This window comes from Sorex araneus, chromosome 5 (genome assembly GCF_027595985.1).
Source record: "Sorex araneus isolate mSorAra2 chromosome 5, mSorAra2.pri, whole genome shotgun sequence".
NCBI lineage: Eukaryota > Metazoa > Chordata > Mammalia > Eulipotyphla > Soricidae > Sorex > Sorex araneus.
This window is the reverse complement of record NC_073306.1, coordinates 161,104,167-161,118,286: the sequence shown is the minus strand read 5'-3', so window position 1 is coordinate 161,118,286 and position 14,120 is coordinate 161,104,167. Positions and strand designations below refer to the sequence as shown.

General features: G+C 55.2%; 1 protein-coding gene across 1 annotated transcript; it reads right to left on the bottom strand.

The window, feature by feature from the left end:
• Positions 1-1,949: 1,949 nt before the first annotated feature.
• Positions 1,950-13,266, bottom strand: SMIM20 (small integral membrane protein 20). The gene is made up of 3 exons (XM_055140660.1): positions 13,061-13,266; positions 3,360-3,416; positions 1,950-2,623 (listed from the first exon to the last, which is right to left on the bottom strand). Exons 1-3 carry the CDS (start codon positions 13,167-13,169, stop codon positions 2,586-2,588), a joined length of 204 nt encoding a protein of 67 aa, XP_054996635.1. The 5' UTR covers positions 13,170-13,266; the 3' UTR covers positions 1,950-2,585.
• Between the last annotated feature and the right edge of the window lie 854 nt (positions 13,267-14,120).

Here is a 14,120-nt window from a genome sequence, read left to right as displayed (position 1 = left end):
AAATAAATGCTTTGGTTCTCTCAAACATTTTTACAAGGAAAAAAGGGCTCTGGAGGGACTGGAGAGAGTTAAGCAGGTGCTTGCTTTGCACACTGCTGGCCCAGATTTGATTCCCAGTATTTCACATGGTTCTCCAAGCCTGCCAGGAGTTAAGCCCCAAGCACCACCAGGTATAGCCAAAAAACAATATAAACAGAGGGTCCTGGATCCAACCCATCAGGGAGAACTACTAACCTAGACCCAGCTCCAATTTCTTTTCACCCAAGAAAGAGAACATGGGTGAAGAGTCAGACACCTGGGTTTTATTATACACTTGGTTTGAACTTAATTTTTGGTCATTGCTCATCCAGAAGCTTTGGTGCCAAAATTCCTGCATATTTTTGGTGACCCACAGTTTAGGAAGCTTCCTAGAGGACGATCCCGGCCCACCAAAGGAAACTGCTTGTCATTAGTCCCAAAAGGCACCCTGGGAAACAAGGTCTGGTAATGTGTGAGGGAAATAAGCGAGGGAATGGTCTGCCTCTCTTGGAAAGCATCCAGCCAGAAGCAATAAATCCATAAGCTTTATCTCCACACTTCCTGACTGCGTTTGACCTAGATCCCCTCTCTGGAGCCCTTTCAGCACAACCCACGAGCACCCATGGGAACTGAGGGCTCACAAGCTCCAAGCCTAAGGAAGGCCTCACCCCCAGCAGCACGGGGCAGGGAGGCCAGTCCCCATCTCCACAAAGCCCTGGGTCAAGGGCTCTGTCAGGGCCAGGAGAGGAGACTGAGTCCGGCCCAGCCAGCAGGCCATGGGGGCGGGAGAGGCTTCCCCCAACTCCCCACACTGACAGAGACACTCGCACTTCACCTGGACCCCTTCCCAGCAGATGGTATGCGGGCCGGCCTCCACCATAAAGAAATCTCCACCAGGCACCTACAGACCATCTGACTGTGTGATACGACTTCCTGCTACTCCCTCCGTGGAGAAACTGCGGTTGACTGTAGCAGGGCTGAGTCAACTTCTTTTATGAGGTTCTAAATGGCTCATTAGTTCAATGCTAGGGAACGCCTGTGTCCACCACACATGCTCACATGGGCTTGGGAATGAACCGTCTTATTTCTTCTTTGACAGTGATTAGACGACTGGGCCGGTTCTCCTAACGCCCACTCCCAGTCCTCCATCAGATGAGGTCGCTGTGCAGAGACTCTGAAGACGGCTGAGAGTCGTGTCCAGGGAGAGCTCAAATAAAACACTGGGTGTCTCTCCCAAAGCACAGGGCCAGGGGAGCACTGGAGACAAAGAAGCGCTCTCACACGTACCCACAGCAAGCATTTGTCTCCACACATTTGCCATTGAACTTTAAAAGGCCTTGTTGGAGCTGGGGAGAGAGCACAGCGGGGAAGGCACTTGCTTTGCACACGGCTAACCCAGGTTTGATCTCCAGCATCTCCTGAGGACCGTCAGGAGGAATTCCTGAGTGCGGAGCCAGGTCTAACTCAAGCACTACCAGGGGTGGCCCAAAAACAACATAAATTAAAAAACAAACAAAAAACAACCTTGTTTACAAACTGGCAAATACCACCCAAGCATCAAGTCAAATGCTGCAGTCTAGTCAAGTAAGACTTCCTGGTCTAATTTAATGTGTTCATTAAGCACTGTCGTTCCATTGTTCATTGATTTGCTAGAGCGGGCACCAGTAACGTCTCCATTTTAAGACTTGTTGTTACTGTTTTTGGCATATCAAATACGCCACGGGTAGCTTGCCAGACTCTGCCGTGCAGGCGGGATACTCTCGGTAGCTTGCCAGGCTCTCCAAGAGGGGCGGAGGAATCAAACCCGGGTCGGCCTCGTACTAGGCGAACGCCCTACCCGCTGTGTGCTATCGCTCCAGTCCGTGTTCATTAAAAAGAAAATAAAGTTCTTCCCACCCACCACCCCCAAGAAAACAAACCACACAACAGGATGAAAGTAAAAAGGGATCGATCATTTTAATATACACGCTTCCACTGGTGAATCCACCTCAATTTCTACTATGCATGCACCCCGTCGACTTCCACCTGCTTCCTATCTGCTTTCCGACTTGTAGCAAGCACCTTAGATGAGAGCCAGTTAAGCTGAACTGTTTATTCTTAAAGGGCATAATGCATTTGTCCTCAAAGACTTTTATTGACGTTCACATTTCAAAGAGCCCCAGGAGGCTGCTCCGCATGGTGATTCCTGATGGAGAATTCCTATTTCAGAGACGGGAGCAGGGCAGTCGTGGATCTGCGGGAGACAGCTGGTCGCGTGGACCAGTAGTGCAGGCCAGGCTGGGGGAGCAGGAGAGATGGAGAGAGGTCTCCTACACAGCCAACAGCCGGGCCGAGAGCACCGTGTAGGGAAGTCAGCAGAATCAAGAAAGCCCTCCCAGCAGCCTGAGCTGCTGCGGGTCCGACAGAAAGGGAAGCGAGGGTTGGTTCATCCTAGGACGTCGAGCCAGGACCTTTCCATTTTCTTCTTGTGCCACTGCCCTTGGTGAGGTCAGTGGCGCCCTTGCTGCAGAACGGCGAGCACCACTGCAGGGAGGTGTCTCGCACGACCAGAGCTGGCGGCAGCCTTCTCACTTCCTGCCAAAGGGATCGGACCACACTTTCAAGCCTACAGGGAGAGAAAACAGGGGAAAGAAACGAGCCTGCCTTGTTTTTTAAACGCACCACCCCCCAATAAAGAGTGAGGTGGACAGTGGACACGAGTCTGGGATGGTGCAGGCTGATCACAGGGTCCCAGGGAAGCCACAGTGGGTCTGAGAACTTTCAAAAGAACTAGCAAGCTTGTCACAGGAAGTTCTGTATCTTGTCTAGGGAAGGGGGAAAAAAAAAAGAAAAGAAAAAAAAAAAGAAAAAGGCTGCAGCAAATAATACGAGTTTTATAGTTAACAAGCCTGGAAACTTTTCCTATTTGCCAACTTGGATCATCTTGGAGTAACTAAGCACTCAGCCAGAAAGGGAACTTTGGGGCTTTTGAAGAAAGCAGAATCCCGCCCTCAATTAAGACAGCTCGGAGGCACACAGAATTTTCCCATGAGGGGAGCAGTTAAATAGGTGCCTGCAAAATCAGTCTGCAAAACAGCGATTCACACTTCATATTTAATTGCACACTTGTTACATGTTTATGCCCACTTATCCAATGCAAAGAGAGGAACGTGCAAACTCGCAGAAAAAGATGCTGCCGTGAAGTACTGAAACAAACTCTGGGGTGGAGCTTCAAAAGCTGGCAAAGGTCGTGAAATAAACAGCGACCTCATATTCGGGCCTCCAAGCCCGTAGCTCTCTCTCACCACGGCGCGGCTCGCGTGGACACCCAAATGAGACTCTGGGTGGATTTTTTTAAGTACCTGGTGGCTGCACATTTTCTTGAATAATTCCAGCTCGATTTACGGCCTGTTCCTTCTCTGTGAAACAAAAATGAAAAACGGGTTTTAGCAGGGGGCGAGTGTGTTGGGGAGGGGAGGGTGTGTGTGTGTGTGTGGGGGGGGGGGGGTTACATGGAATCTGTATCACTTGAAAGCCACAGGACACTCTGAGACACCCTGACCCCAAGCCCTCTCGGATAAGGAGGCCAGGACCCACAGGGCAGACCGGCTGGGTAGTTTGGGCGTGAGACGGGCAGCCAGGCTTCCAGAGAAAAGCACGCAGCTCACATCGATTCTTGGTGATCTCAGCACTTTGGAAAGGCAATGGAACAAGAGATTTTCAGAAGCACGGGTGGGCATGATTTTAGGAGGGGAAGGCTGCTGCCATGAAGGAACAAGTACAATTAACAAGAAAACGATGTCGTTTCTCTGTCTGAAATGCACTCCGCTGGAGGACCAGGCCCACAGCGAAAGCTGCTATGTTTTTGATAGGAAATAGAGCAGAAAATTAATCTTTGGGTGGGTGGCTCCGGTTTGGATAATTGAAGCTTCCCTAATTGATCGCAGGTGCTGTGCCAATTAGCAAGCGCGTTGGAGCTCCAGCAGCTTGCGCTGGGGCCGTGCCCAACAGGCAGGGCCCAGAGAAACGTGCGTTTTCTGTCTTTGGGCCTCAAGCATGCGGGCACCCCTCTGGAAGTGGCTGAGAATAAAGCCAAGGTCTGTGAAAACAAGGATGTATTGTCTTAAGTATCCTGATGACAAATGGCAGCTTCTCCGGGGGGCAGGACTTGGAGCCAGAGGATGTTTACTTCGAAATTACAGTCATTGGACGTCGAGTAATCAGTCCTTTGCTGTAATCAGGCCGGCAGTGTTTCTTTAAGTTCCCACATAGTGCTTAGTTCATATTAGGCGCCGCTCTTGACTCAGGCCCTTGAAGCCTCAGAAACTCATACCAGCAGAAAGTCACAAGAAACAGGGGGAGGCCGTGAACTCGGGGCCGCCGCAACGGAGGGTAGATCCTAAGTGACCGACTACAGAGTTTCATCATTGCTAAGTTCTGCCTTGGCAAATAGAAGAGCGGGCGGCAGGGGACGTGTGCATCCTGCGAGCCGATGTGAAGAGCGGCAGAGAGAAGCCACGACGCCCACTGGGCGCAGCTGCTCTGGCCACTGGGAAAGGAGCAGGTGGAAGGCAACCGGGGCGGAGGCACCTGGACATGACAGTGACCTTCCGAGGACAAAACGTTTCTCCCTCCCCCCTCGGCGGGCTGCCCAGGCGCCTCCAAGGTGTCAGGCCCCCAGGGGCTTGGCAGAACCTGCCGGCGCCTCAGCTCCCAGGGTGGCACGTGCCTGACAGACGGAGCCCAGCGCCACCCTCCACACTCGCCAAAACTCGGACGACATTCTCACGCCGCACGCAGGCCCAGACGACTGTCCAGACCCGAAAGGCCCCACACCAGTGTTACGGAAGACAGAAGGTGACAGCTGGAAGACAGGGCTGCCGGGACTCTGGCCTGCGGACGGAGGTCCGGGATACATCCCTGGCACCAAAGACAGGAAAAAACAACCTCCAGACAGCACCCGGCGCCTCCAGACTTACGGAACTCAGACACCCTGGTGCGCCCAGCACGCTCGCAAGGGCAGGTACTGCAAGGCAGCACGGCAGTGAGCGGCTCTGGGGGGCGAGGAGAGGAGAACCGGGTCTCAGATCCCCTCTAGGCTGCGGGAGGGCTGGGGGGAGCGGGAGGGATCCTGTCTTCCCACTTCCTTGCTGACTGCTAATGAGGCTGGAGAGAGGCTGGGGATTTATTTAAATAGACCATAATCTCTTTATAATCCTTGTCCTTACGCAACCACCCTCTTCCCCCCACCCCCTTTTCTTTTTTTGGCTTGGACAAGGCAATTTAAAACCGATCTTTGGAACCGGCTCCCACCCAATGACAACCGGGTATATTAACCTCCCGTCTACACCGCTCTCCCCGATTCATCCATCCATGCCTGTACACACTCTGAAGGCCCGAGCAGTCTTGGATAAATTCATGAGAGGACACAAAGACGCTTTATTTGTGAGCCCAGAATATGCTGGAAGGAAAACCCACGGGGCCCTTGGGACTCAGCCGTACATTTTGACGAGGCTGACAACAGCCTTCGATTTTGCGATCATCAGGGAAATAACAAACGCCTGTAAACCTCAGGAAAAGGGCAAACGGAGAAGTCAGGGTTTGACTCTGGGAACAAGTCAGGCCACGCTAGTGACTGACTTTTTCCGAAGTGAGCCCGTCTTCGGGTGAGAGATGTTTCAGACATGGGCCCGCGCCGTGGGCCTGGCTGGGAGGGGCTGGGAGGGACCACTGGGGCAGCCGACTCTGCCCCCTGGTGCTGCGGCAGGGCGAGATTTGTCCTTTCAACTGAGGAGTCGCTCACCTGCCTGTCACCAGCTTCAATGATGTGTGAGCGACTTTCTCGCCCAGTGACTCCTGGCTGTCAGGAAAGGAAGCCGACCCTGCGGGCCAGCGGCCACTGCGGGATGGACCCGGGCGCGGCCGGGTACTGGGGCATGCGAGGACCAAGCGCCCTGCCCTGGAGGAGCTCAAGGCGTGTTTCCCAGGTCAGTCGCGAAGGTCACATACAGGGGAAGGGGGTCACGGCACAAAACTGGGGGGCCACCCAGTAGCACAGGGAGGGTGGGGCCCAGGAAGGAAACGGGCCGGAGGGGCCGCGGTAGGGAAGGGTGGGAGGGGCTTCGGTGCCTGCAGGACCAGGCAGCAGACGGGTGGGTTCAGGACGCCATGGCCCTAGGGGAGGAGGGTCCACAGCGGGTCTCTGTGGGACAACACGGCCCCAGAGCCCTTCCACTGGCTAGGGGGCCCGCCACCTCAGGATGCGCCCCGCCCCACAGCCTGTCTCTAGCCAAAGAACCACTGAGGCAAAAGTAGTTCCTAGACTGGGGTGAGCGAGCGAGCAGCAGCAGCGACAGCGACAGCATGGGAGCAACGGCACAGGCCCCGGGTGCGAGCGCAGGGTGGGGGGAGCCGGCAGAAACGAGAGCTTGGTGGTGAACAGTCGCCACTGTAAGAGGCACAAACAGCGCCCTGGGCGTCTGGGTGGCGTACGTGCACGCAGGGCGCACAGATAGCTGACACGGCACCCTGAGGGAGGGCAAGACGGCAGACGGGCTGCGGTGTCTGGAACTAGTACATGACGGGGTAGGTGACACAGACGTTTACCAAACGGTTCTTCACCTTCTCTACTGCTTAGTCTTATTTCTTTAATAACAAAATACACAACCAAAAAAGGTACAGCAGGCAAGGCGCTGGCCTTGCACATGGGCACTGGGTTCGATCCCCGCCATCGTATATGGCGCCCCGGGCTTGCCAGGAGTGATTCCCGAGTGCGAGCCAGGAGTAGCTCCAGAGCACTGCCGGGTGTGGCCCCCAAACAAAAAGAAACGAATGAAAACAACAGAAGCAGCAAGTCCACTAGCAATGGTGGGTCCTGTGCCGATTCCTCCACTGTTTTCAAAGCCACACACTCTAAGAGGGACTTCTCCGGCCTCCTGCCAGCTGCTCTTGCGGAGACTCATCTGGAGATCACCTGACCCTGAGGCCATCAAGAAACAGATGGGCACCAGGCCCCCTCAAAGCCCTGCCAACACTCGTGTCTTCGCCGGACGCAGTGAATGCAGGGAGGCCCGTGCCGCAGCCGTCCATGCTGCACCGAGTCCGAGGCCTGGTGCGTGAGCGGGATTGCGTCCTCCCACTGTCCCTTGGGTGTTTTTACCATTGCTTCAGGTCACCCCAGGGCTCACGTCTCCTGGGATGGCACAAAAGGAGGAGTGGGCACAGAAGGGTAGGCTGGGCCAGCAGGGCCTCGTCACACTGGGCACTGGCTCTCTCTCAGCAGCGGACAAGGTCAGGTGGGAGGTCGGCGTCTGCTCAGCAACTCATGGGCTAAGTGACCTTGGAAGCGACTGTCCCACCTCGATGTCGGGCTCTGCCCTTCTCGTTCACTGTGAACTGGATCACAGGGAACGAGCCCGCGCGGGCAGCGCAGCCGGGCCCTAGGCCCGTGTTATTTTTAAGACGCCAGACTCAGACTCTGCCTCGCGCCAACACGCCGAGACAGATTGGGCTTCAAGTCACAGCACCTGTACTCTTCCCGAGTCGTGAGCTCCTCAGACAGACCCCGCTGTTCCACAGGATGGAGGCGGAAAACGCAACATCTGGGATTCCCTCCAGGAGCCAGGGTTTGGGATGGAGAGCCGCCTAGCCGCCCTCTCCGGCGCCTGCATTCCGGCACGGCGGCGTCCTGCACAGAGATGGCCTTGGGCCGCTCGGAACACACAGTCCAGCCTGGCCGCGGGAGGGGACGCGCTGAAGGCCAGGCTGAAGGTCCAAATGACATGGAAGGAGGAAGTCTCGCAATGGGACGGGCCTGCTTTCCAGCTCAGGTGACAGAGCCAGCGAGAGAGCACAGCAGGCTAAGCACCTGCCGTGCACGTGGCAGACCTGGGTTTGATCCCCAGTGCCCATCTATGCGCCGAGAGTACAAGCAGAGCCAGGAGTAAGCCCTGAGCACCGCGGGGCGAGGGGGATAGGGAGAGAAGCCCCAGACCCACGAGAAACAAGAGGCACAGGAGCATCCCTGCACTTTAAGGGAGGGTAATTCCAGCAGAGATGCTGGCCCCGTGCACCCCAGAACCAGGCTGGCCCAACCGCGGGACCCAGCAGGCTTGACTTCTGGGCCAGGCCTGGCCTGGGTTCCTCCTACGCTGGCCACTGGCTGCACTGCTCAAATACTGGGCTGTCCTTCCCAAGAACCCTGGCTCCCCCGGAGCACCCCCAGGAATCTGGGGAAATACAAGTTTGTGACATGATCAGAAGCCCGAAAGAGGCAAAGAGCAGAGCCAGAGTGCAGGGGGAGAAGCACAAAGGGCGGGGGGGGGGGGGGGGAGCCCCATAGCCAACATCGCTCCCCAGTTCCTCAACCACCAGTCTAGCCAACCTGCTGTCCCTGACCCTTCTGCTGAGCTGGGGGCTGAACCCGGGACGTCACACCTGCCAGCCAAGCCCTCTGCCTGTCCGCTCTTCCCATACAGTCCGTGAGACCGAAAAGAGGGAAGCTGGAAGCGCCCGATGACGGAGCCAAGACCCCCCCCAAGCCGCACTGGGAGGCGGAGGTTCACTGAGCTATTTTCATCAAGGACTCGAGATGCTCCAACTCAGAGAACAAACGGCACGACAATAGACTTTTCAGGCGTGGAGGAAGACCTGGAGTGCTATATTCGTTTTCTGCCAAGCAATAACGGCTTTTTTTTCCCCTCCACTTTACAGATTCTCACCAAGATCTATTAACAGATGTATTTCAGAATGAAGAAATACGGAGAGTAGAAAGGAGGCAGATGAAAGCGGGATGGGAGAGTAAGGAACACAGGTGAAAGAGAGGCATCAGTGACTTGCTGGAAAAGCAGAGGTGCCCAGTGATGGGGGGTGCAAACTGCAGGGCTCCAAGTCAGCGGAGAGGCTGCCACTGCAGAGACTTTGTATATTTTCAAAGGACTTGGAAATGATATTGACTAAACTTTCAACAATAATCACAAAAGTATGAGAGAATACTAACCTGTCAAACTAGCAGTGGGGAGAAAATGAAAGAGGCTTTAAAGGCAGATGAGGGGGAAAAAAAGAATGGAAAACAAATACAATTATGAAAATAATGTAAATATATTAATAAAATATAAAGGAAAATCAATTTCATAGTTTAGACTATTAGAATGGATTTTTTTTTTTTTTGCAAGGGTTGAGGGTACCACATCTGGCCACACTCAGGGCTGAGTCCTGGTCTGTGCTCAGGGATCTGGGCCGGGCCCTGGGACTGTACGTGGTGCGGGGGAAGGAGCCCAGCGGGGCTACTTGCAAGGTGACTGCCAAACCGGCTGTATTTTCTCTACGGCCACTAGAACAGATTTTTAAAAATATATGTATTTATTTTGGTTTTTGGGCCATACCCGACAGTGCTCGGGCTTACTCCTAGCAGGCTTGGGGGACCATATGGGGTGCCAGGGATTGAATCTGGGTCAACCACGCATAAACAAGCACCCCACCCACTGTATTATGTCTCCGGCCCCTAAGATGGATTTTTAAGTCCAGCGGAGGCTGAGGTGTTTGGCCCCAGAGTCCAGTCCTCAGCACAGCATGTCCTAACTCCAGCACTGCTGGGGGTGGCCCTGGTGGTCCCCAAGTGCCACAGACCACAAATACCATAATGTTGGGCCCACGTACTGCCAAGTCAGGTCCACACTCCTGGGCCTGAGCCTCCCAGGGAGCCCGAAGACCCCCTGTGCACCTCTGGGGGATGACACCTATGGAAACACAAACCCAGTAGTGACTGGTTATGAGAATGAGGACAAATAAAGGTGGAACATAAGAGGAATATATATATATTTTACTATCTAATCATGAAGTTTAGATAGTAAAATATATATAGCACTGCTCTGTAGTACTGTCGTCCCATTGTTCATTAATTTGCTCCAACGGGCACCAGTAACGTCTCCACTGAGACTTGTTGTTACTACTTCTGGCATATCGAATACGCCACGGGTAGCTTGCCAGGCTCTGCCGTGCAGCTGGGATACTCTCGGTAGCTTGCCGGGCTGTCCCAGAGGGGCAGAGGAATCAAACCCGGGTCAGCCGCATGCAAGGCAAACGCCCTACCCACTGTGCTATAGCCAGGAAAATACTAAAGAAAGGACAAAAGTATCCTAAGAGCCATACAGAGGGCCCTTACATAATGCCATTTTCATCAACCCCCAGGTTATTCTAGGGCACCCAGCAGCAGCTCAGCGGTGAGGTGAATGCTCTGCATGTGAGAGGCCCTGAATGATCCCCAACAAGAACAGTGATGACGATCAGAATAGTTTAGCTTTGTTACTTAATCAGATACTCAAGATATCTAAGTAACAGAACTAAGGAACTTGACTTGGAATCAACACATACAGAACTCTTTTACCCAGCAATAAGAACAAATATTTCAAAGCATGGGGAGTGGTTGCAAAAACAGATCTACCCCAAGCCACCAAGTATCTCCCCAATCTTGGACCACATCAGTGGATCAAACTGCAGAGGCTGGGCCCGGGGTGTGTCTCAGTGGGAGACGGCGTGCCTTGCATGTGGGGGGCCCTGGATTCGACCCCCTGCGCCAACAGCCGGAGCACCACCACTATGGGACTTATGTGGTGCCAGGGAGGGAGCCCAGGTGGGCTACACGCAAGGTAACTGCCTTACTGGATAGATTTTCTCTCTGGCCACTGGAATGGTTTGCTTTAAAAAAAAAAAAAAAAAAAAAACAGTGCAAATCCCACTGGGTTGACATGAGAACTAAACGTGGCGACATCGAGGCAGTGCTTTGGAGAGTGCCAGACTCTCTGAGGAACTGATCAGCCATCACCCACGTGAAGAACCATGGCTTTCCCTTAACCGCCACATGAGTTAGAACGGAACCAGAAAGTGGGTCGCTCTGGACTGTGAGCCAGTTAAAAATGCAAAGGCAGGAGCCAGAGAGACTGCACCTGTGTCTGCCTTGCACGTGGCCACCTGGGGTCAATCCCCAGAGCCCCATACAGTTCCCTGAGCATCGCCAAGAGTGATTCCTGATGGTGGAGAATGGGCACTGGTGGAGGGATGGGGACTCAATCACTGTATGACTGAAACATAAGCACGGAAGTTTATAAATCTGTAACTGCACCTCATGGTGATTCATTAAAACATTAAAAAATAAATAAAAATCTTAAAAAGTTAAAGTAAAAAGTAATTCCTGAGTGCAGAGCCGGGAGTGACCCTTGAGCACCAATAGGTGTGGCCGCAAAACCTAAATAAATAAACTAAATAAAAATGCAAAGAGAGCCGCGTGGACTAAGCCTTTACAAGAGCCTGCTTTGCGGGTCTCCGGCCACGGGGCCAGCAACTGCTCCAGGTCTCCCAAGGAGACTGCTGGGACCCGGAGCCCCAGGCATCCGTCCCTCCATCATCTGGCCCAGGGCAGGTTCCCAGCCTGGAGCCTGTGCTCCAGGCCCCGCAGAGAGCAGAGCAGCACCCTGACTCCCGCCCAGCAGGACACCATTAACACGCCCCTCTCCACCCTGGTTCCCGCGGTGACTAAGAGCTCCCCAGGAGAACCAGGTGTCCCCTGGGGAATAGCATGGTCCCCGGCTGAGTCTTCACTGCAGGAATGGAACTTTTCAAGTGGGATCCAAAACAGCCCCCCACCCCACCCCAACTTTACTCAGTCAAGTCACCAGGAGCAAGGAACAGTGGGGACAGAGGGACCGAAGTGCTCCCCAGCAGCCCATGGAAATCTCAGCTAGGGGGCACAGGGGCCACTTCCATGCCGGCTGACTGGCTGAAGCTGCCAACACCTGGGTGTGGGGGCAAAAGCGCTGGCTCCTCGACAGACACCAAATGCTGCCGATTTGCAAGGGCAGAGAGCATTCACACCAAGCCCTCGCGCCTGCACCAACGGTCTCAAGGGGCAGGCTGGCCCTTTTCCATCTTCAAGATGACGCTGGTTTCCTGGAGGACAGAAATGAGCCTCTGATGTCTAATATTTTCTCCCTGACAGATGGTTTCCGATGCATCCAAGTGCTAATCCTCGCTGAGGTGTAGGTCTCAGGGAAGGCGAGTCTGGCTTTAAAAATGATGGGACTTGAGTGATTAGGGAAGAAATCACTCCCTGGGTATTCACCTCTGGCAAGAGGGCGGGCAGCCAGCTTAAAATGAAGGGAGAGAGCAAAATCAAAAAGAAAGAGAAAAAGAGGAAAGGTTCGAGAGAGAGGAAGAACCCCAACGCCCAGGCTGACCGCTTATCTCTGCAACATCCTCACTCGGGCATCAGTGGGCGAGGAAAGGAGGCACAATAAAGCACCTCCAGCTGGGGGCCACGGGGGGGGGGGCACCTCCCCCCACCCCATCTCAGGTCCCTGTTTCAGACCCAATAAAGTAGAAGGCCACCAGTGTCGACATGAACACACAGGGCTCAACCTGGAACGACACGCCGGCAGTCTCCTACACGCCTCCCTGCAGGGAAGCCTGCTGCGATCACCCTCGGAATCGCCCCGGCGAGCAATGCCCGAGCAATGCCAGATCAATCACTAGGACCTGCCTGGGGCGGGCGCTGGCGGCGGCGGGGAATCTGAAACAACAGTGGTGGGGAGGTGTAACGGTGGGGGGCCGGTGTTGGATACGGAATGTAACAAATGATTGTGAACAACTTTATGAAAACTAAAACAACACAAAAGCTGCTCTTCCCAGGCAGAGCACTGGCCCGGCCTCTGTCGGCTCCGCCCCTCGCTGGCCGCGTCCGGGCACGGCACGTCCCCTGCGCGCCTCAGTCTCGCCATGTGCAAAGCGGGATCGGGCACCCGGTTCCACGCGGGGTTGGGTCCGTTCGGCGCCCCCGTGGGCCGGAACCGAGCCCCGGGAGGCGCGGGGCGAGCGGGCAGGCCGTGCGCGCGCGCGTGGGCCTACTATGTGCACGCTGCGGTCCCCGTCACCGCCGGGTCTCGGGGGGCGGTGGGGGGCGCCCCGCAGGCTCCACTCGCGATGCCACGGGCGCAGCGGTGCGTCGGGGTCACGGGCCCGCCCGCCCGCGCGGTCACGGCGCGGAGAGGGTCGGGGGTCAGAGGTCACTCACGGTACTCCTCCGGCAGCATCAGGGGCCGGAAGTAGATGGGGTAGAAGGCGGCGCCGATCACGGTGACGAAGCCGCCGAAAATGAGCGCGGTGCGCAGGTTCCGGGACATAGCGCCGGGCCGGGGGCTCCGAGCAGCCCCGCCGCAAGCCCGACCCCCGCGGAAGCCCGCTCCCCGCCCGCCGGGTCGTGACCCCTCTCGGAAGAGGCGGGGCGGCTTTCGCTTCCGGGCCTTGGGGGCGGGCTACGGGCCGGGCGGGGCGTGGGGGCGGGGCCCTATGGGGGCGGGGCAAGAGGGGAGGGGCCGTTGGGGCGGGGTAAATGGGCGTGGCCAGCCGGGGAGGAGCCCGAACCCGCCCCCCGCCTCCCGGCCCGCGGCTTCTGCTCAGCCCCTGGAGACCTTAAGTTCCAAGTGGTGGCACTTTGATCACGCCCTGTCCTGCAAGGCTTCTTTCCCTTCCCCTATTGCTTCGTTGTTAGTGACAGTCTGCAAAATAAGAAATCCCTTCTGTGTTTAAATCCACCCAGCGCTCAGCCCATTTTCCCGGTGAAGGCAACCCAAGTGATTTTGAAACCAGTTCCTTGGCCTCCTTAAGGACCGGCTGTGGGGAATACGGAGGATATGGCAAATCTCGCTAGGAATAGCTTGCTGGGCCATACCGATACCAGGAGCACGGGGAACTTCTGAACCAGTGCGATCCTGGAAAGATGGTTGTTTTAACATCCACCTTATACATTAAAAAAAATTTTGTTTTTAATTGAATCACTGTGCTCTTTACCAGTGTGCATTTCATGTCACCAGTGTCTCCAGTTTCCCTCCCTACCTCCAATCTGACTCTAGGGCAGATACTTTTCTTTTCTTCCCTTCCTCCTCCCTCCCTCTCTTCTTCCCTCCCTCCCTCTCTCCCTTCCTCACTCCCTCCCTCTCTCTCTCTCTCTCTCTCTCTTTTCACCCCTTCCCTCCCTCCCTCCCTCCCACTTCCCATTCTCCCCTCTTCTGGACATTATGGTTTGCAATATACGTGCTACAAGGTTATCGTGTATATACCTTTATTTCCTTTCA